Source organism: Hyperoodon ampullatus (genome assembly GCF_949752795.1).
Source record: "Hyperoodon ampullatus genome assembly, chromosome: 15".
NCBI lineage: Eukaryota > Metazoa > Chordata > Mammalia > Artiodactyla > Ziphiidae > Hyperoodon > Hyperoodon ampullatus.
In genome coordinates, this window is record NC_136928.1 from 30664774 (window position 1) to 30689194 (window position 24421).

Below are 24421 nucleotides of genomic sequence, written 5' to 3' on the forward strand. Positions count from 1 at the left end.
AATGGGGGACATTAATACCAAAGGTATTTTTCATCAATAATCTGGAAAAAATTGCTGATCCTTTGAGATTGTTTTTGGTAACCTTTTTAAAATCTTGTGTTTTTTTTGTTGTTTTTTTTGTGGTACGCAGGCCTCTCACCATTGTGGCCTCTCCCGCCACGGAGCACAGGCTCTGGACGTGCAGGCCCAGCAGCCATGGTCCATGGGCCCGCCCGCTCCGCGGCATGTGGGATCCTCCCACGAGGATCTGCGTTCGGCAGGTGGACCCCCAACCACTACGCCACCAGGGAAGCCCTAAAATCTTTTTTTTAATTACTGTGGTAAAATATACTAGTAACTTTTTATTTTGAAAAAATGTCAAACTACTGAAAAGTGGCAAGATTAGTACACAGATATTCCATATATCTTCATCAAGATTCTTCAAGTGCTAACATTCTACACAGATGCCTCATTATTATTATTATGTATCTACAGTCATTTGAGATTTAAAGGCTTTTTCTCCTTCCTTTTAATACATGTTTGCTTCAGGTACCAAGAAGTCCTAACCTTTTCCTGCTTTGCCCTTAACAGAGCAGGATTATTGAAAAGTTCAGTATGGTCTTAGTTGTTTGCTACTGGAGCCTCCTTCAAAAGCTGCTTTAGAAACTCTCAAGTAACTAAATGTCAGACTTTAAAAACAAGTATAGAGGGCTTCCCTGGTGGCGCAGTGGTTGAGAGTTCGCCTGCCAATGCAGGGGACACGGGTTCGTGCCCCGGTCCAGAAAGATCCCACATGCCGCGGAGCGGCTGGGCCCGTGAGCCATGGCCGCTGGGCCTGCGCGTCTGGAGCCTGTGCTCCGCAACGGGAGAGGCCACAACAGCGAGAGGCCCGCGTATCGCAAAAAAAAAAAACAAGTATAGAAATGAAACCAAGTGATTTAATGGAGACAAGCACAGTTTGTGTACCAAATACCAGTTAAAAGACTGTGGACATCCACTGTCAGGCTAGCAAGACTGAAAGGAAGAGTAACTTTTTTAAAAGGCCAAATGAAGACACAGTATCAGGACTGACATATATATATTAATATGTATAAAATAGATAACCATTGAGAACATGCTGTATAGCACAGGGAACTCTACTTCACTGTACAGTAGAAACTAACACAACATTGTAAAACAACTATACCCCAATTAAAAAAAAAAAAAGAAAGAAACCACGGTGGGGATGGAGGTAATGGTTCAACCCAAAAGTTGCACAAGGTGGTTCCCCATCATCTTGGAACACATTCACAGTTGCACTCACATACTCCATTTACATAATCTAACCTCACACACTATCTAGGAAAAGGCAAGCCATTTCAGAATAAACGAATAGGGAAAAAAGTTTACACTGGTATACTGCAAAAAGGAAGAGCAGAAATATGTGTTATGAAATTTTGTGCTCAGAAAATTTCAGCTCCATGTGCAGATTCTCATCTGCCTTAGAGGGGAAAAAGCTGTTTCTCTGAGGTTCTGCTAATAGTCTCCATCCTTTCCTAGGAGAACTTGCTATTTTCATTAAAAGGCAGATGTTAAGACTGCAATGTAGACCAGAAGACACTAGCTGAGTTGGTACTTTTCCACATTTAACTTAGGGATCAAACTTCCCATTTAAAACAAAAGTATTAATTAATTAATATCAATAGAGATTCTGCTAGTTAATTCACTGAAAATGAAGAAAAAATATCCTCTGGGACAGGTTCAAAAGTTTCCTGTTTTGGGGTATTTTCAAAAATACTTTATTCTTTCTTGATGCTATAACTCACAGAATAGATAGACTTCAATATGAAAATGAGCCAAAGCAGAAACAAAAATGTATCATCACATTTATGTGCAAAAGCACATACTCAAAAACAAATTTTAGGCATGTTTTGTTTACATAGCAATTTAAATGTAAAGAAGTTAAGTATTCTGAATGTTAAATTATCCTCTCCTTCAAGGTCCCTCCACCTTTATTTGCAGCCCAATCCTTCATTTCTACTTCGGGAAAAAAGTTTTTGATTTTTTGCCATTGATAGGCACTTGCTCACAGCCTTTTTTCTTTTTTAACATCTTTATTGGAGTATAATTGCTTTACAATGGTGTGTTAGTTTCTGCTTTATAACAAAGTGAATCAGCTCTACATATACATATATCCCCATATCTCTTCCCTCTCCCTTCTCCCTCCCTCCCACCCTCCCTATCCCACCCCTCTAGGTGGTCACAAAGCACTGAGCTGATCTCCCTGTGCTATGTGGCTGCTTCCCACTAGCTAACTGTTTTACATTTGGTAGTGTATATATGTCCATGCCACTCTCTCACTTTGTCCCAGCCAGCTTACCCTTCCCCCTCCCCGTGTCCTCAAGTCCATTCTCTAGTAGGTCTGTGTCTTTATTCCCGTCTTGCCCCTAAGTTCTTCATGGCCTTTTTTTTTAGATTCCATATATATGTGTTAGCATATGGTATTTGTTTTCCTCTTTCTGACTTACTTCACTCTGCATGACAGACTCTAGGCCCATCCACCTCTCTACAAATAACTCAATTTCATTTCTTTTTATGGCTGAGTAATATTCCATTGTATATATGTGCCACATCTTCTTTATCCATTCATCTGTCGATGGACACTTAGGTTGCTTCCATGTCCTGGCTCTTGTAAATAGAGCTGCAATGAACATTGTGGTACATGACTCTTTTTGAATTATGGTTTTCTCAGGGTATATGCCCAGTAGTGGGACTGCTGGGTCGTATAGTAGTTCTATTTTTAGTTTTTTTTAAGGAATCTCCATACTGCTCACAGCCTTTTTGCCAAGAATATTCTTCTAACTCTACACTGCCTGTCTAAGTACCTTGCGTGGGAAAACAACTCTGATAATTACTGGGAAATATCTCCAGAACATCTTGTCCATATCCACCGTTTGATACTTACCACATAATTTCTTATACTGTCATCTAAATTTTCAACACAAATGTTTTTTTTTTTGTGTGTGTGTGTGTGTGTATTATCTCATCATCTGTCAAATGAGCTGCTGGAGGTCATGGGTTTTTCTTACAATTTTAAATATCTTTTATAGCACTTACAAGCGTACCTTTTACAAGGTGGCATTCAACTACATTTTTCATAAATTATCTACCTACTACAATATAATCAACTCTTTTCCTTCAAAAAGAGTTTTGTTTTAATTGAGCTTTTACATGAGTTTCCAAAATGATGATATATTTTCTATTTTCCTATTTAAGAGGAAAAAAGACACTTGTTTTTGCTATCTATACTATTATTTCTTAAGAAAATGACTGTTGAAAAGAGCTTGAAAGAATCATTTGTGGGACTTCCTTGGTGGCGCAGTGGTTAAGAATCCACCTGTCAATGCAGGGGACACGGGTTCGATCCCTGGTCCGGGAAGATCCCACATGCCGCAGAGCAACTAGGTCCGTGTACCATAACTACTGAGCCTGCGCTCTAGAGCCCGTGCTCCACAACAAGAGAAGCTGCCGCCATGAGAAGCCCGTGCACCGCAACAAAGAGTAGTAGTCCCCACTCCCCGCAACTAGAGAAAGCCCACACACAGCAAAGAAGACCCAACGGAGTCAAATAAATAAATAAAATAAAATAAAAATGTCAATCTTTAAAAAAAAAACATTTGCAATAAAATTCTCATTGGTTGGTACAAAACACGATTTCTAATAACTTCCAGACTGATGAGTTTTCTTACATTAATGTTAATTTTTTTTATTTTTGGAAATTGTAATCCATGGATCATGATGTTTTTAGAAGTCTATCGTTTGAAAGGCAGTTTTTCTGTTGGATATAAGCCAAAGAATGCCTATTCTCATTAGGCTGAAAAGAATGTCAATGTGCTGAAATTGCTCTGCATTCACACCTACAAAGTTAATAATCAAAGTACTCACAGAAGCTTTTTACACAAACCTAGGACTAAAATATGTTAGAATTTCCTGCCATTAACAATTCATATTACTTCCCCAGGAAACAATGAAAATCTGATAACCATGTTAAGGAGACTTCACTGCAATCAGGTTCCTGAGATACTGACTGCTCAGCATCATAGGACACTTAGCTCTAGTCAATCAATCACTCCGGTTAACAGGAACACAGAGTGTCCTTCACCAACGCTTAAGAGACAGATGCCACTGTGACTTGGACCAGTTCTCATCTGGCTTGTTAAACTTTAGATCACCAGCATTATGTTGTGGAAGGGGTTCAGGTTTCAAGATCAGAAGAACCGAGTCTGAATTCAAACTACAGTTTACTGGTTATGTGATTCAGGGCAAGTCCTGTGACCAAGTCTCCACTTCCTCATCTGTAAAGCAGGGAAAATACTGCTTTCCTCACACAGGGTTGTTTGAAGCATTAAATGAAGTGATGTGCATAAACATTTGTAGGCCATTAAGCATTTTACAGGTGTCAACTATTTTTAGAGAAACAGAAATCAATTTTACTTTAAGATAGCCAACAGGGCTTTCCTGGTGGTGCAGTGGTTGAGAATCTGCCTGCCGATGCAGGGGACACGGGTTCGAGCCCTGGCCTGGGAAGATCCCACATGCTGCGGAGCAACTAGGCCCGTGAGCCACAACTACTGAGCCTGTGCGTCTGGAGCTTGTGCTCCACAACAAGAGAGGCTGCGACAGTGAGAGGCCCGCGCACCGCAATAAAGAGTGGCCCCCGCTCACTGCAACTAGAGAAAGCCCACGCACAGAAATGAAGACCCAACATAGCCAAAAATAAATTAAAAAAATAAAAAAAAAAGATAGCCAACAATGTCTAAAAATTCTATATGCCAGTAAAAGTAATTGTCAAATAATACTAGAAAGCTGAATTTTTCCTTCAATAATGCATATAATTATTATTGTTGAATATTTCCCCAATTGCATTTCACATATTTATAGAATATTTTATAACATTTGCCCATGCATATCCTATTTTTAAAAATCAGTTATTAATAATAAAGCAGAAAGTCTTTTTCATATAACCCTGGGTTAAGGCTAAGTGGCAATACTGTACAGCTCTTTGGGGACATATGAACATCTGAAATAACTTTCAAGGACAATGCAAAATTCCACCCAGAACTTATTCCTAATAATGAATGGAAATACTTAGAATTCATTCATAAAAGATTTACATCAACCTTTTCCACAAATAGCATTTTCTGTAACTCAGCAGGCCTCAAAATCCTGTTTTTTGACTTTTTTTTAAATCTTTGGGTTCTAAGGATAGATGTATACACTCATAACTACACCAGGTTTTTATGAGCTGTTATATTTTAAAATATACATTTTCCAAAGCATTTCTGGTGTTAATGATATAGACACATGAATAACAAATACATATCTGAAGGAAGAACACTCAGTAAGAGAAAATAAAAAATGTCTTCAAATTTGCCATGGCCCTAGGGTATTTGGAAAAACAAAGATTTGTATAGCTCAAGGAGAATGAGGGAGAAGGAAAAGAGTAGGCAATGAAGTCAGAGAAGAACTTGTAAGCCATGGTAAAGAGTTTTGTGGGAGGCTATCGGATGATTCTGAGCAAGAAATCAACATGATATGACTTATTTTTAGAGAATTGCTCTGGTTGCTGTGTGGAAAATGAACTATTAAGGGGCAAGAAAAGAAACAAGGATATCAGTTAAGAAGCTATTGCCGTACACCAGTTCAGAGATGACGGTGGTTATGACTAAGACGACTGAAGTAGAGGAAATAGGAAATGGTCAGGTTCTTAATGTATTTAAAGGTTGAAATGGCAAGAACTGCTGATGGATTGAATGCGTGATGTGAAGAAAAGAGAAGAATCAAGGGCATGTCTTGGTTTGGGGCCTAAACACTATGTGAATGGTGAAGTCATTTACAAAGGTGGAGAACACTTGGGAAAGAGTTGTTTTCATGACAAAAATCAAGAGGTCTGTTTCTGACATAAGTTTGCCCTATTTTACAACGAAGTGCAGGCATTTAAACATTTGAGTCTGAAGCCATTACCCTGAGTTAGCTCACCTAGGGAATAAGAACAGAACAGAGAAGGGAAAGGATCAAAGAACTGAACCCTGGGGCTCAGCAATAATTACAGGTGGGAAAAAGGAGACAGCAAAGAAGGCTAAGGAAGAGTAGCCATGAATGTAACTGATCTGACTTTATGAATATGACTATATTTCTCTCTGTCCTAGGTTTCCCCACTATTGAATGGAGGCCCCCAGAGCACAAATGATCCAACCTTCTTGTTTTCATGAGGAACTGAAGCCTAGGAAAATCAAACGACATTCAAAGTTTTGCTACAGAATTGGCATAACCATAACTAGAACCTAAGTCTGCTGATCTAAAAACCCATTATCTCTCCATCATAAAGAGCTACCTAAAGATTAACTAGGCAGTGACAAGAACAGAATAATAATTCTTATTTTTGTTTACTTCCAAAAATTTGATAACTTAATACCAAACCTACCACTCAAAATTTTAAAATGAACCTAAAGTACTGTTTTACATCAACTTCTATAAAACTGACTAGTACATAAGATGCTCAATATTCACTCAATGAATAAATGATCATACTATATGTTTTTCGTTCCAAAATAATTTATCTTGCACTTCTGAAATTCAACACTTACTTTAAAACCTAAAGCAAAAACATGAATCCTATGTTTTCAAATATCTAAGTCTCAAATTTAGGAGAAAAAGGAAAATTAACAAATATGGTCTTTATTAAATACTGAAAGAGTAAGCCAGCATAAAATAAGAGAAAGTAGTCAATCTGCTAATTGAAAATCATTACAATTTACTATCTCTGCCAAGAGAGCTCTGAAAATCTGTATACATGTGCAATTAACACTAAATATAACAAAGAAAAACAAACGTTAATATGAAAGGGAATGTATATTCAAATAAAGGAGAAAGAAAAACAAAACCACAGAAGACACTCCAGCACATTTTGTCAAGGCTATATGACACATTACATGTCAAGTAGCAATGTTGTTACTGCTACTTCTTTTTTGTTGCTGTTACTGCTATTTCTAAATGAAGTTAAACAAAAATTTATAGCCAAGTCTCAGGTAAAACTGTGCAGCCAGTGATTAACATTTACTGTAAGATACTTTCTTCTAAGATTGTATTCTTACATATGATTAAAGAACCGTAAGTGTGGCAAGTGATGACAGGTTACTTCCTATATATGCAGACCCTATAAAAATGCGATCAGGGCTTCCCTGGTGGCGCAGTGGTTGAGAGTCCGCCTGCTGATGCAGGGGACACGGGTTCGTGCCCCGGTCCGGGAAGATCCCACATGCCACGGAGCGGCTGGGCCCGTGAGCCATGGCCACTGAGCCTGTGCATCTGGAGCCTGTGCTCTGCAACGGGAGAGGCCACAACAGTGAGAGGCCTGCGTACCGCAAAAAAAAAAAAAAAAAAAAAAAGTGATCAACTTTGATTATTCTTAACTACAAATAAAATAATTGACAGCCTCACATGACTGATTCTGGGAATCTCAACTACGAGGCAATTAGAGTTTCCCTATTAAAACCTATTTATTTTGCCTCAAATAATATAATATGAATTTACACTAAACACACACATTCCTATTTTTTTAATTAAGCAGCTTCTAAAAATCAGATCTTGTAGTTTAAGGTGTACATTTGCATACAGGATCAATTAAGATAATACTGCAATAACTTGGAACACTTTGAAAATAAAAGAGAAAATAGGAAAAGACTAGATCATAGCTATAAATCTGGATCAACAAATAAAAAAAGATAGCAATTTCATTTTATTTATTTATTTATTTATTTTTAAGATAGCAATTTTAATATCAATGAATTATGCTTGTGGCAAAAACACTTATGTTTTTCACACTATACAGATCACATTGCAGATTTACTACAATGAGAGCACTTACAGTTGATGACTGATACACTTCCTTATGTGATCCCTCTTAGAAAGTATTATAATTAATATTAAAAAAATGGGGCATTGGCTTCTGGAAAACATGAAGGCAATAACACTTTCATTTGTATTATACATGACTGCCTAAGGTTTTGTAAATCTAAGACAATATATGTGTTTGACTTTACATTTTTACACTAAGCTGGTTGAAGATGGATTCTGTTCATTTTAGTGTATATATATTCTAAGTTTAGTGCTTAACTTAACAAATAAGAACAGGAGTAATGCACTGAATAAAATCCTATTATGCACCAGAGGAAGTGGGTCAGAGGCAAGCACAGCAATCACTGGATTATCCTGGACATTAAGTATCTAATGTTCTAATTTAGACAAGTACCTTAAGCTAATCAAATGCATTAAACAGAACGAGTCTTCTGACAGGCTGCAGTGTACAGCGTAAAGGGAAAAAAACTGGTTAAATGCGTGAGATACTGAAAATGATAACAACTAGTTCTTTCAAATTATCATTTTTCAAGTTGATTTAATTTTGTTAGATTTTTAAAAGTATAATGTCAGAGAAAATATTAATAATGCCTGTAGTTTTAGAAAAAATAAAATTTAATAATTAAAGATACTTTTTTCAACATCAACCTCCTATATTATATGGGCTATAGGAATCTTTATTTTTATTATAGAATACATTTATTAATATGTGAGCCATATCTGTTTTTCTGTTTTACTCATGTTTTACTCATTGGATGAAATGTCTGAAAATTAAGTATACCCATGTATGTACAGTTTTATGTTTGCACATTTGCTCTCTAGTGATAAAAACTTTGACCACAGATGACAGTACTTGTAACTACCAAAGGATACCATATAAATTTAAGTAGCTGATACAGTATAAGATTAAGATTATTTAATGTATTATACAACATTTGAGATCACCTAGATTTATCAAAACGAGAAACTGACTTGGACACGTTCAAGGGATTAGAAGGTAAGATTGGGAAGCAAACAAATTAAAAGCCAACCTAGTATTTCACCTGAGAGAATACTTGTTTTTACTTGAGAATAATTCTTATCCTGTTTTGTGAAGGCAATTTTTTTTTTTTTTTTTTTTTTTTTTGTGGTACGCGGGCCTCTCACTGCTGTGGCCTCTCCCGTTGCGGAGCACAGGCTCCGGATGCGCAGGCTCAGCGGCCATGGCTCATGGGCCCAGCCGCTCCGTGGCATGTGGGATTCTCCCAGACCGGGGCACGAACCCGTGTCCCCTGCATCGGCAGGCGGACTCCCAACCACTGCGCCACCAGGGAAGCCCTGAAGGCAAATTTTTAAAGATAAAAAGCAAACAAAGATGTTTTAGCTCATGAATTTCATCTCTCTTCCAAATGTGTCAACCATCATGGAATACAGGCTTATCACAACTTTACTTTTAGAACATATATATCTTTACTTTTCTAAATATATTAATTTCTGGCTGATTTTGTGGGTTATTTTATGATCAGTGAGGCTTCAATATTTTTCTTCTATGGCTACAGGAAAAACCTGGCATGCATTTACCTAAAAACTTGCTTTTAAGCAAGCTAATTTAGAACATTTTATCATTCTGATACAGTAGGCTTATATTCTAGCGCTATTGAAACAAACATCTAGGACCAAGATGGAGCCACTCCTGCCTAGGGTGCCATGTCAGCAAACTGAAACTTAAGATAACTTTCAGGTCCCTGTAAATGCTCTGCTTGACCAGAGACACCGTGTATACAGTCAGCCAATCCCCACAGGCCAAACCAACTCTGGGCTCTATACTTATTTCTTTGTCCCTTCTCACTCCAAACAAGGTTGACTATGGGGCCCCAGCCAATCAGACATTTTCTATTTTTCTCTTCCTTGTTCTTTATTCTTCATCCTATAAAAACTTCCTGTCTTCTGCCCCATGTTGCACTTCTCCAAATGGAGACCGTCTGTTTCATAAAGTGTTAAAGTTAATTTGTATCACCCAAACTGTCTTCTTTAAATCATTTTTTAACAGCACTAAACAGTATATGGCTAAAAAAATAATTTATTCTTGCAAATCAATATTGTTAAAAGAAAAATTAGCTCATAACATTATATCAATTTAGTTATAGAAATGATACAACATAAATTTACTACATGTGTTTTTTGCCTAACTAAAAATGATAATGTGACAAGAAAGGATATATAAATATATAGCCTGCTTCTACAATCTAGTTTCTTGTATCTTGTTGATTTGAAAAAATTCACGATTTCTTCAAAGTACTTTATCTGGGTTTTGTTTTTTTTTCTAACTCCAAAATACTATTTTGCCATGTGGCTAAAAAGGCAAGCACTATCAATACTTTAGAAGTGCTAACAATGGTGGAATCAGGCCACAACACAGAGAAGTGCTGGACTGGAGGAGGGAAGAGACTTGGTTTTGAGCTCACTAGCTTTGGAGTCTTAGGCAACTCAATCTTTCTTTGTTTCCATTCCCTTATTTGTAAAACAGTAGTCAGAGTAAGCAATCATATCTAACATTCTCCAAGAGTCTCTCTAAACTATAATTAAAATTAATGAGGGAGAAAAAAATCTTAAGATTTTATCTTCAAGTGGAAACAAGGACACCAAGCAGCTCAACAGATGAAAAAGAAAAATACAATATACATACATACAAATATATTTAGATATAGATATGAAAGTTTCTACTAGTACATGTGAGTCACTGGCCTTTGAGTAATTCCTCTTGACTACTCCCTACTCTGCCCCCATTTAAAGAGATTGATGAAATAAAGGCAGCAATTTTTGCCATCATTATTATTCTTAGCAAGGTTTTGCATTTTGTTTTTATTCTCCTCGAATAGGCATATTTGTATTTTGCTTCTGAAAAGGGTGCAGGACATCACGGTAGACCAATACTCTTGTTTTAACAACTAGAAAAAAACCCTTGATAAATGGTTAAAAATATATTTATGAGTGAATTGTGGGAGCAACGAGAATTTTATATTATCTAAAATTCCAAAGAGGAAAAAGTCCTTCCTAGGTGAGCTGACAATAACTGGCTCCTTTCTTCCGTAGAAGCCTTTGACAATTCTTAGTGTGGGCTAAGGATAAGATTTGGACCAAGTGGAGGCACACTATTTTAGGAAAGAGAAATTAGTACAGCTTATCATGATCTCATGGTGTTGTCACAACAGTCTAGAAACTAAAGGAACCCCAAACACAAGGCTGATTTTTCCCAAGAAATATTTGCTGAGTTCCTGGGAGGTCTAACTAGCTTCTAACCATCAATTATGAGGAAGTACAAGGGAACATAATGAATGACCATTTGGTAATGCAATCAGCAAAACCCAGACTAAGGGCTACTCCTCAGTACAAATGGTCAGCTTTCTTACACAAATATATTGCAAGGGAAAAAACAAAGAGAAACCTAGTGATTAAATAACTTAAGAAACATGGCCACTTTTTGTCATACCTGGACCTTAACTGGATCTGGATGCAAAGACACAAAAGGAAAAAAAAATATTATGAGACTGTAAGGGAACTGGGATACCTAACAGAATATTGAGATATTAAAGATTTATTTAATAATGCTATCATAGTATTGGGTTGGCCAACAAGCTCCTTCGGTGTTTAAAGTAAAAATAAAAGATGTATTTTTCATTTTCACCAAGAACTTTACTGAACAACATATTCACCGTTTTGTTCCACTACCATCTGCCATTTTCCAGGCAACTTCAGAATTCTATCTTCTCAAAACTTTTTATCTTTTTGAGCAAAGAACTGTTCCAGGTGCCTTTTACAGTCTTCCAGGGAACTGAAATTTTTTCCATTAAGAGAATTTTGTAAAGACCAAAATAAATGGAAATCTGAAAGTGCAATGTCTGGTGAATATGGCGGATGAATCAGAACTTCCAAGCCAAGCTCTAACAGTTCTTGCCTGGTCATCAAAGAAACGTGCAGTCGTGCATTATCCTGAAGGAAGATTATGTGTTTTCTGTTGACTAATTCTGGATGCTTTTTGTCGAGTGCTGTTTTCAGTTGGTCTAATTGGGAGCAGTACTTGTTGGAATTAATCATTTGGTTTTCTGGAAGGTGCTCATAATAGAGGACTCTCACCATATACAAAACATCACCTTCTTTGGATGAAGACCAGCCTTTGGTTTGGTTGGTGGTGGTTCATTTCACTTGATCCACGATCTCTTCCATCCCACATTGTTGTACAGTATCCACTGTACAAAAAATGTGTACAGTGTACACTTTTCATTGCCTGTCACAATTTGTTTTAAAAATGAAACGTTTTTGTTACATTTAAGTAGAGAATTGCACGTGGAAATACGGTCAAGGAGGATTTTTTCGCTTAACTTACGTGGAACCCGAATAAGGTGACATATGGTCACCTTATCTTTGATAAAGGAGGCAAGAATATACAATGGAGCTCAATATCAAAAAAACAAACAACCCAATCAAAAAATGGGCAGAAGATCTAAATAGGCATTTCAGCAAAGAAGACATACAGATGGCCAAGAGGCACATGAAAAGATGCTCAACATCACTAATTATTAGAGAAATGCGAAGCAAAACTACAATGAGGTATCACCTCACACCAGTCAGAATGGCCGTCATCAAAACATCTACAAACAGTAAATGCTGGAGAGGGTGTGGAGAAAAGGGAACCCTTCTGCACTGTTGGCGGGAATGTAAATTCAGCCACTATGGAGAACAGTATGGAGTATAGAGGTTCCTTAAAAAACTAAAAATAGAGCTACCATATGACCCAGCAATCCCACTACTGGGCATATACCCTGTCTTCTTATTGAAAACCAAATCATAGAAATAGCAACAATTTCAAAAACGGCAGTAGGTTCAGTAACCTATATTTCAAAATTATCTAAGAAAGACAGTTGTCTAGAATTAAAGCGCTCTAAGAATGGAATCCTACTTCTTTCTTTGGTAGTTTGATTTATTTCAAGTTCATTCATTCATTCAACAAAGTTGCAGATAAAGAAGTCCTTACTGGAGGGACTTCCCTGGTGGTCCAGTGGTAAAAAATTTGCCTTCCAATGCAGGGGACGCGGGTTCAATCCCTGGTCAGGGAACTAAGTTCCTACATGCCGCGGGGCAACTAAGCCCACATGCCGTAACTACTGAGCTTGCGCTCCTCAATGAGAGAGCCCACGTGCTGCAAACTACAGAGCCCATGCGCTCTGTACCCTGTGTGCCACAACTACAGAGCCCACACACCCTGGAGCCTGAGCACCAAAACTAGAAAGAGAAAACCCGTACTCTACAACTAGAGAAGCCTGCGCGCCACAACGAAGAGCCCACACTGCAACAAAAGATCCCGTACGCTTCAACAAATACCCCAATGCCGCAATTAAAACCCAATGCAGCCAAAAAAATAAAGAAAATAAATAAATAAAAAGGAAATAAATTTAAAAAGAAATAAAGATACTTAAAAAAAAAAAAAGTCCTTACTGTCAAGGAACTTACTGTCTGGAGGAGAAGCCAATTCAGGAAAGAACTAAACACAATCTCATGAGATAAATTCTACTGTGCATGATACAGACGAGTACAAGATGCTATGGAAGGAGAGAGGGGAGGTACTGTTTCGTTTTAGGATTGAGTTTCATGTGCTGGCAAGAATGGTGGACTGGTAGGCGTTGAGGGAGGCAGAGATAACATCCTGAATTGATTTATGTCAAACTAAGGAGTCTGGATAGAAAGTATAATGGGGTAGCACTGACAGCTTTTAAATTATCTGATTTACACTTTAGAAAGTTAGAAATGAGGAAAAATTTTAGGCATTTATAATATTAATAACTTCAACAATTTAGAATTATCTAAAAGAAACATTACAATCCTACCTATTAACAAAATGAAAACCTATTACCTATGGAAGTTTAAAAACTAAAAGTTAAAGGCTTGAGATGAGAAGCTTGCCTGCAGTTTCTCCTGAATAAGTAACAGAGATTAAGCAGAAAAGGAGTATAACCAAACACTTCAGGTTTACGTACCTATAACAAGATGCTCCATAGGGACATTCGGGCCGGTCATCAGCCTCACCTTGACACGTGATGTGTACACCTCCATAATCACTATCACCAGGGTGACTGAAGTGTTGAAAATGGACAGGATTCTTCCTATGAGAGTGATAAACATAATCTCAGAAAAAATAATTAATAGGATATAGCAGACTTCTAGATAAACTAGAAAAAAATAATTAATATGATATATCAGGAAACCAAACAATACACATCTGATTATTCTAGAACGTGAACCAACATGCTACATGACATTTAGTCAGTGTGGAACTCTCATGGTAGCAAAATAAATTTCTGGTGACATGGGGAAGACCATGAATGTCAACGGACAATCTGCAAACAGTACTTTATATAGGCTATATACAACAGAATATACAGGATAATATAAATAGTATAAGCACACATAGCTTTTAAAGACTTTTAATAAAGTGAACACATCTACACTCACTTTGCTAAGATAAAAAACAATATTACCAACATTCTAGAAGCCCTGCATGTCCCCTTCTAATCATTAAACCCATTTTACTACCCAAAGGTAACCACTATCCTGTCATTTGCAACAGTGTTTCTCAAACTTTTCAGTCTCAGGAAAAAATCTATGAAAACTCCAGAGAACTTTTATTTATGTGGGTTATTTAACCTATTAGAGATTAAAAATGAGAAATTTTTAAAATAAATTTACTTTATAATAGTAATAAACCCTTTACATATTCTCATAAATAGCACATCTTAATGTAAATACCTATCTTCCAAAAAATTCGTGGAGACATTGTTTTATACTTTGGAAATTTCTTTAATGTCTGGCTTAAAAGAGGGCATCCGAATTCTCCTCCTATCTGCTTCTGCATTCAATCTTTAACACAAATCATGTAGCCTCTGGGAATACTGTACACTTGTGAGTGAGAGAATCAGAGTGAAGATGGCACACACACACAAAGTATTATTATGAAAATGGTTGTGGCCCAACAGGTTTCCTAAAAGCATCTTGGGGACCAGGACCTGCAAGGGCCTCTGGAACATACTTTCAGAAGCAATGTTACAAACAACATATTAGTTTTTCCTGTATTTGAATTAAAATGGAAATATATAGTACGTACTTCTTTGAGAATGACTTTTTATGTTTGTATGATTACTCCACATTATTGCATGTAACAGTAGTATACTTTTATTACTGTGTAACATTCCACTGTATGAAAGTGCTATAATTTATTTGTCCATTCTACTATTAATAGACTTTTGGATTCATTCTAGTTATTGGCTTTTATAAATAATACTGCCGTGAACATTCTACTTTTGGCGTACTGTTAGAAGTAATAAACTAATTCAGCAAAGTTGGAGGATACAAAAATCAACACCCAAAAACCAGTTGTGTTCCTATATACTTATAATGAACAATCCCAAAAGGAAATTAAGAAAACAATTCAATTTACAATAACATTTAAAAATAAAATAGTTAGGAAATAAACTTAAGGAGGTGAAAGACATACACAGGTTTAATTTCTATTACAGAAGACACAAATAAATGGAAAGACATCCCATGTTCCTGGAATGGAAGACTTAATATTGTTAAGATGTAAATACTACCCAAAGCAATCTACAGATTTAAAGCAATCCCTATTAAAATCCCAATGACGTGTTTTTGCAGAAATAGAAAAATCCATCCTAAAATTCATGTGAAATCTCAAGGGACCTTAAATGGACAAAACAATCCTGAAAAAGTTGAAGGTTTCACACTTCCTGATTTCAAAACTTATTACAAAACTACAGTTATCAAAACAGTGTGGTACTAACATAAAGACAGGCATATAGACACATGGAAAAGAACAGATAAACTCTTGCTTATATGGTCAAATGATTTTTTTTTTTTTTTTGCGGTACGTGGGCCTCTCACTGCTGTGGCCTCTCCCGCTGCAGAGCACAGGCTCCAGACGCGCAGGCCCAGCGGCCATGGCCCACGGGCCCAGCTGCTCTGTGGCACGTGGAATCCTCCCAGACCGGGGCACGAATCCGCATCCCCTGCATCGGCAGGTGGACTCTCAACCACTGCGCCACCAGGGAAGCCCTGGTCAAATGACTTCAACAAAGTTGCCAAGACCATTCCAAAAGGAAAGAATACTCTTTTCATCAAATGGTGCTGGAAAAAAGAGGATATTCACATGCAAAAGAATGAAGTTGGACCCTTCCCTTACACCATATACAAAATTAACTCAAAATGTATCCAAGACATAAAAGTAAGACCTAAAATATAAAACTTCTAGAAGAAAATAGGGGGAAAGCTTCATGACATTGGATTTGTCAAAGATTTCTTGCCAAATGCAAAGGCAAGAAATGTAAAAGTTGCCTAAGTTCCATGAGACTGCCCCAAACTCTGCCTGTCCTCTTAGCCCTCAGTCTGAAACACTAAAAAATAGGCAAATGTCACAAGAGAAAAAGAAGCCTCAAGGTCCTGACTGCCTCTAATGTTCTCAAGCATGAGTATTCCACTTTGCTAGTTGTTTTCAGTGGGAGCTTTGGTCCTCAGTAAGACACATCACCTTTATTAGAGATAAAACCCTTATTTTATAGACTATTAACTCATAATTTATATGACCTTATGGAGATAAAATCTACAAGTTTTAATTAAGGTATAAATTTCTTACAAGTTAATAAAAGACATTTCAATTTCTGTCCAATTTTTAAAAGCAGTTTACTAATGGAACCATATGCTATTAAACAGAAAAACTATATGGCCCCAAAAGAACAAAATTTTCAAAAAGAATTTTTTGGAAGCAACAGTTTCTATAAAGTTAAATGCTATTTTGTTGTTTTTTTGTTTCACAAAGGATTGAAATAAGATGTGACTGCTTTAGACAGGTTGAATTTGAAGTGCCTGTGATTTAAGTGGTGATTATCTGGATCTAAAATTTAGTACAGAAATCTGTGTTGGAAATACAGACTTGGGAGTTAATACCATAACATGAAGGGAGTGAATAAGACTAACCCTGAGCAATAATTTTCTATTAAGACAGAACATGTAAATAAATAATTAGAAATCAATGATTAGATAGTAAATATCAGATCTAATATCAAATATTAGAAAGTGTATGAGGAAATGTTGTGTAGAATAGAAGATGAGCAATTTAGGGAAGAATGAACATGTTAGAAAAGGACTAAGAAAGGAACTGAATGTATCTTTAAGCAGGACAGGAGAGAGGAAAAGGGAACAGCACATCCAAAGGACCTAACAACAGCATGACAGCATGGTGCATCCAAAGAATTACTGGGAGTTCAGGGTCTTCTAGACTATGCTAAGAAATCTGGCCTTTAGCCACTGATGGATTCTGTAAAAGAGAGTAATATTGTCAGATTTTTTCTCTCTCTCTTCTTTTTAACCTTTGTTTTTATTTTCTTAGCCAGATCATTCAGGCAACAATGAGGAAGGAATATGAACCTGACGGAAAGTTTGGAGACTTAGGAGATTATTCACTTGTCCCAGAGAGATCATGGCATGAGCTATAGCAGTAGCATTGAGGCTGGAGAAAAGATACATTTAACTGATTGTTAAGATGCATGTATATAACAAGAACTCAATATAGGTTATTTTTCCCCCTTTGTTACAAATATAAACATTTTGTTTTCAAGATTTCAGTGGCAAATACTTCTCAGGTATTAATTATGTATATTAAAATTAGTGAAGAAGTAAAAAAAATTATTCATAAGCTATGACTGGTTAAAACTAACGTGTATTATCATCAAATATGTATGAATTCATTATGATCTTGATAAAACATTCGATCACATTTAACAAAGACAAGTACCAGCCAAACACCATTATGGACTGAATTGTGTTCCCTACCCCCAAATTTATATGTTCAAGACCTAACCCCTAATGTGACTATATTTGGAGACAGAGCCTTTAAAGAGATAATTCAAATTAAATAAGGTCATGAGGGTAGGCCTTTAATCCAAAATGACTGATGTCCTTATAAGATGAGGAAGAGACTCCAGAGATGTGCATGCACAGAGAAAAGGCCATGTGAGGACGCAATGAGGAGGCACTGTCTGCAAGCCAAGGAGACAGCCTGCAGGAGAAACCCAACCTGCCAACACCTTGATCATAGGCTTTCAGCCTCCAGAACTGTGAGATAATAAACTTCTGCTGTTTAAACCACCCAATCTGTGGCATTTTGCTATAGCAGCTCTAGTGAACTGATACAGATACCAAACAGGATTTTTCAAAAATCCAAAATAATAGAAGGTTTATATACTTCCATTTCACAAGTTTATAAATTATGTTCCATATGCAGGACTAAGGCCATTGTAAATAGACAAAATTGTGAATAAACACATAAATTATAATTGTTGAAACTGAAAAATATAATTATTCAGGTGTTATAATGGCACTGCATTTTAAAGAGAGATACAATGAATGAGAAATTAACAGAATATGTGATATAAATATGCTACTGAATAGAAGACAAACTGTACTAGAATGTACTGATAAGATACTTGGTTTGATATGCTGGAATGGCAAAGAAATACTTCTGAAATAGGGCTAGGTAATTATAAACATGCTAGAATAGAGAGAAACTATAGCCTAAAACTAATTCACAAAGCATGAAATTAGAAAATATGGTACAGTGTTATCAAATGAAGTAAGTATAGGAGTAACCAATCAATCCAGAAAATATATATTCAGTTTTTTTAGAAGGCATCACGGTGACTCAAAAGCACCATTAGAAAAATACAAAGGAAAATGCACAAATATAAGATGCTTAAACACAACTTAGAAATATCTTGAGAGTTATACTGTATACAGCAACTATTTATGAAGGCATCTTTCCAACATCTAAATAAGACATTACATAAGCAGGTATTTCGATCTGAGTGATTCTGTTTTCAAGTCTGGATTCCCCAGTTCAGATCCCTGTATTAATCAGCATATCTACAATGAAACATTTAATCCCCCACAATATTTTAAAAACCTCTAGCAGGATTTGCTAGAATGCATAATGAGAAAGTGCAAACCAGGAGAAACATGATAAAGCTCCTAACCTTTAGGCCAATGGGTTTTATTAGGCTTTTAACACACTATAGCATGTATCTACATAGCTATTATGCTGTTGAAATAATGGAATTATATGCTAGCTGTAATTTCACTTCATACCTGTAGCAGTTTGCCCCATACATGCAGGATGTCCTCTTGACCTTGTTTTCTTCAGAACCCTGTGGAACTGAATCAGCTGCCTTTGCATGCAAAGTTTCAGGACTGGAGGGATCAGAGCCAGACTCAGGATGAGATCTTTCAGGCTCGTCATGGAAGGACTTGCCTTGGGCACTCAAACAACTCCCAGAACAACTCTTCGCCTTGCTGTCTTTATTTGGTGCTCCCTTGGTGGTGATTTTATGTTCAGGAACCTTACCAAGTTCCTCTACTGGGATTTCACTTCTCTGTGCATTAGTCTTCATGTTATTTACCTCTGTGTTATCTAACGTGATTGCAGAAAATGACTGTGACATTTCCTATAACACAAATCAGAAAGTAAATAATAAATAATAAAGCATGTTTCAAAAGAAATATGTAAATTTAAGCGTAAAAGCGTGAAACTACAAGATTCATGCAATATGTATATTTTAAAACATTAAGATTCACATTTTAAAGTTATTAAAAATACTGTTATCTGTCTCTAATTTAATAACTTTGAAATAGTCTACCGTTATTAGAAAAGGAACTTATAGCTGTATCAAACCTTTACAATCGTGTCAAACATTCAGTGACAAATAACCAGAAAAATACAAATGAAACATAAGAGAACACAACAGTTGCTTTCATTTGAATATAATCTTTCCCAAAAAACCTACTAGGCTCTTAAATTTCCTGTTCAAGAATGTGTCACACTCTTATGCCCTGTTCTTATAATTTCTTATAAGTTACTGTAATACTTTATTTCTACCCTCTAAATATAATCATGATTTTTTTTCCTACAGCTGTATGATGAAATTGCTCCTCCTTCACAGAAAAATTTGCATTAAGTTATGAGCAAGTTAGAAAATAAATGATTCCTTTGAAGTGATAGGAAAAACAGTTTCAGTTTAACCAATTAAAGGCATCTTGAATCAAGTAAATATTCTCATTAGCACTACAGAACCTTTTTTAATGTGTACTTACCACCAGTGAGTACAAAGAGTAAGCCTAGTCTTATCCTATTAAAAATGACCTCTTAATTACTTATACTTCCTGTGGAGTGAAAACATTGCTCAGATAAACCCCAGTCCTCCTGGTAAGGATGTGATGACCACGTACTAGATACACGTGAATGTTCATTCCCATGTATAACTAAGAACTCATGTATGCTGGCTGTCTTCTGGAAAAAGCTGGTTTTAAGGTTATGTGATATCCAACAGATCAAATTTCTTGAGAAGGTATCAGCATGACTTTTTTTTAGACTAATTACTTAGGTGTTTTGATAGTTTTTTCTTTTCTAAGAAACACAGTATGCCAACTTTAAAATGTTATCCAAACTGGCTAAAGACCTTGCAAAAAGAACCTAGATCTAATCATGGCTCTCGTATAGTAGGTAATCGATAAACAATCATGTGACTACCTCTTGGAGCTGGCCCTCAGCTGGTGGCATTCATGCCACATCCCGCTAACATATACACTCTTTCCTCCGAAGCTGCTCAAGTACACCCCAATCTCATCTCCCTCTGCTACAGGACCAACTAACACATGCCAGGATCTGGACCTGGGTGGGGGGATGGGGTAACAGAGCAATTCTGATCCACCTCCCCACTTGGCAGTCCCCCCACTGGGTCAACTCTCACCAATTTTCTTTTTTTCTGTTCAGACAGTAATGGGGTAAGTCAGCAAATCCACTGGCTAAGCAGGTCCAATAAAATGTCAGTCTCTTGTTCCTGTTGGCATATCGAAATGCCACAATAAATTCTCTTAGAGCACATCTCTTCTCTTGATTTTAGAAAGGGAGAAAATAACTTCTTCCCCCAAACCCAGCCCTCTCCCAGATCTTAAAACCTCCTTGTCTCTCAGTTCTCTTTGTATACAGCCTGGGGGTGGGACAGTGAAAACTTCTCACCCCTTTCAATAAGCCCCACAGGGAAAGTCTAGCTCTCACTGCTGGGGTGCTCCTTTCAAACATGAGATACCTAACAGTACTTCTGTCCTCAGTGTTGGGTCTCAGCAACAGTTTTGTTGACAATAGGGAAAAATACCCCATTCAACGTCCTGTCACATTTAGTACAGGGGAAAAAAAACAATACGACTAGGGAAATGGTTAAATAAAGTAGAATACATTCTTACCATGAAACACTGCAGAGGTTGAGAAGAATGAGGTAGATCTATATATATCTAAGGATTTTTTTAAATTAAACAATATATATATATATACTATGATTCCATCTAGCTTTTAAAAAAAAATTCCCTATATATCTATGTGAGTACTTACTTATGTAAATCCACATGAAAAGATTTAGAAGGATGCAAACCAAAATACCAGTAGGCAATAAGACTGAAGGTTGAGGCAAATCAAGATTTTCATTTTACTTCACATGCGTCTGAATAGTCTAATTTTTGACCATAAGCATCTACTATATTACCACTTAAAAAATGAAAAGCAAACCAAAGAAATGAAATAAAAGATATGAAATGTAAAGCATCATATTTCAACTCCCTCTACTTCCATGAAATGTAAAGAAGGATTTGTTTTTTAAATATCTTCACAAGGAATATGTTGAACACGTTAATTTATTCCAAAAGAGAAAGGAGTAATAAAATCACAGATATCAATACTATGGATCAGGGGTTCTCAAATATTTTAAGAGGCATAAAAACTGGAATTCATAATGTTCTTTACGGAACTCCATGAAATATTGATATTCAGTAGGCCTTTGGCATTCAAGAATTTAACATTCATGGTTTCAATTATTCATAAACGGTCTCAAAAATGTATTACATGCAGTAATTTGTAAGCTTGCTGAGACATAAATTCGTACTGTGCCAATTATAAAACTCATGAGCCAGAGCAGGTCACTGAACTGGCAAATGAGAGAAGAGGAAAGATGGAGGGTGCTCCGTACTTGGAAGAAGTAGGGGAAGGCAGAGAGCTCCACATTTTATGGCACCCACATGGCTTATGTCCTAGATGAGAAGAAAATGTGAAGAATGAAGTGTGGGAGGCTAGAGATTCATGACAGAAGAGCCAGATCTCCTACACTTTGTAAAACTACATGCTAGAGACCTCAGGGATTGGGGAGCATGGAGCTAATGGAAGGTGACCCTGGTGCTTGAAGGTGGCTAAAATGTACCAGATTAAGGCTATTAAAGTAGTCTGTTAACTTGCCCAATAAGCCCTCCCTCGTCCCTCAACCATCTGAAGTTGTTTTTTTTATTTTTTGGCCCCGTCATGCAGCCTGTAGGATCTTAGCTCCCCAACCAGGGACTGAACCAGTGCGCATGGCAATGAAAGCACAGAGCCTTAACCACTGGACTGCCAGGGAATTCCCCATCTGAAGTTTTAATACACTACAAGGGACTGGATAAAGAACTTTCCCCGATACAAGTTCAATGAAGTAATTTGTTGTTGTTTCCAAGCTGCCCTTGGAAAGAATGTCTGTGCTAATAAATTGCCTTAAAAGTCCTGCATCAATCCCATTAGCATCCACATGCTAAGGACTAAAAAATCCTAAACTCCAGTCCCAGCCTCACTCTTGAGCTTCAAATTCATATATTCAACCACTAGCTAGACATTTCTTCCTCAATATCCTATGCACCTCAAACTCAAAATGTCAAAATTGAAATCCTCCCTCTGTATTCTGGCCATAGTTTTGGCCAACATAACGTATCTATTCATTCTAGCCAGAACCTTGGAAGTCTATCTTTCATTTCTTCTTTCCTTCACTTTCCCCAGATCTAAGCAACAAGTGCTGCAGTTTGTTTCTTAAATATTTCTCTAATCCAATGCCTTTGCATCATCCTTAATGTCAATGCCTTGGGTCAGATTCTCTTCATTTCATGACACTGTCAATGCCCTTATCCCCCATTTTTATCTTATTCTCTTCCAATCTCTCCTCTGAAGAGCTGGCTTATGTAGTCCTCCTCAAGGCTCCCATAAAAATCAATGTGTTGTCACTTTATTTTAGGATTTGAATCATGTCCCCCATAAGACTATTTGCTTCTTATCAACTATATCTTATTCATCTTTATTCATTTAATTCCATATTCTAGCATACTGCCTTGCATATAACAGAAAGACTGCTTTAGTGTAATGATTATTAGAATGGTCTCTGAAATAAAAGAATCAGATTTTGAATATCAGCTTTGCTATTTCCTAACCTTTGACCCTGAACAAGTTGATTTAAACTTTCAGACTCCCCTGGTCTGTAAACGAGGGATATTATCAACCAACTTTACAGGATTTTCTAAAAATTAAATGAAATAAGTATATCTTAGTACTGGGTCTAGATGATAAAAAAGGCTCAATAAATGACTGTGGGTGTTTTTTCAGTTGTTGTTGTCAATAGCATTATTAATGCCACCATATTATTACTATTTGCTTAATGAATGCTTGTTAAATGAATGAATGATTGAATGAATGAAAAGGTGTTTCTGTGGGACTGATCAGAGACATGCTATAAATGGTACAACCTAAATGGCCGATCAGAAGCAAAGGATATAGGATTCTTTGATGCAGTAAACAAACACTAAGGAGCTCTGGGGGATACAGTCTTACTTAAGAGATAGCTATGTAAATAAGAGTTACACTCTTCACCTCTCCTGTTATTTTGGTCAGCCAAGCCAAGAATCTAGTGTACTCAAGACAAATGAAGATACTCTTAAAATATCACCTCCCTACCAGCTTTCAGGAATAAACAACCTATTTTTGGTAATGTTTCAAAGATTTTATTGAACATCTAGATCTTTTGATATTCCTGATAACTTAAAATGTTTTCTTTCTGAATAACCTTGATTGCAGTCCTTACAGTTGGCAGAAAAGGTCTGACCTTTCTTAAAGGTTCACTTGTGACTATCAAACTTTATGGGTTGGTATAAACATAGGAAAACGTGTATACTACAGATTTTCCTCTGAAAAAAAATTTCTCTTCTTGGGAAAAAAAAAAGGGCAGTTATATTGATATTGTAAAAAAACAATAAAAAGAAACCTCAATTAAATAGTCAGGATACCAGAAGATGGAGCTCTCATGCCCTGTGATGAGAGCAAAGCCCAACAGAAAGAAGACTCCTCTTTTTTCCTGGCAATGATTCAGCTAATAAAAAGCCATGGACTCTTAGTTTACTACAGTCCGCCAACCTCCTTTTCCTCTCTATAAAAGAGTTCTCCTTCCCTTGTAAAGCGAGAACTTGCAGCACATGGCTTGCCATGGTTATAGACCTCGAATTGCTGATCACAAATAAAACCATTTCTGCTGAAGAAATATCTGGAAGTGCATTTGTTTTAGGTCAACATTTTGGTGGCCTGTACGGGGATCAGAGAAGACCCCCAATAGCTCCAGGG

The 24421-nt window shown here is 36.7% G+C and overlaps 1 protein-coding gene across 1 annotated transcript in view; it reads right to left on the minus strand.

Annotated features, from left to right (window-relative positions):
* The window catches only part of APLF (aprataxin and PNKP like factor), a gene marked incomplete at its 5' end in the record, with an annotated part of 92499 nt that overhangs the window by 9154 nt on the left and 58924 nt on the right, over positions 1-24421 (minus strand). Inside the window, 2 exons of the mRNA XM_079720515.1 lie at positions 13887-14012; positions 19060-19415. Coding sequence (XP_079576641.1) covers positions 13887-14012; positions 19060-19415 — 482 coding nt within the window. The remainder of the gene's footprint in view (positions 1-13886; positions 14013-19059; positions 19416-24421) is intronic.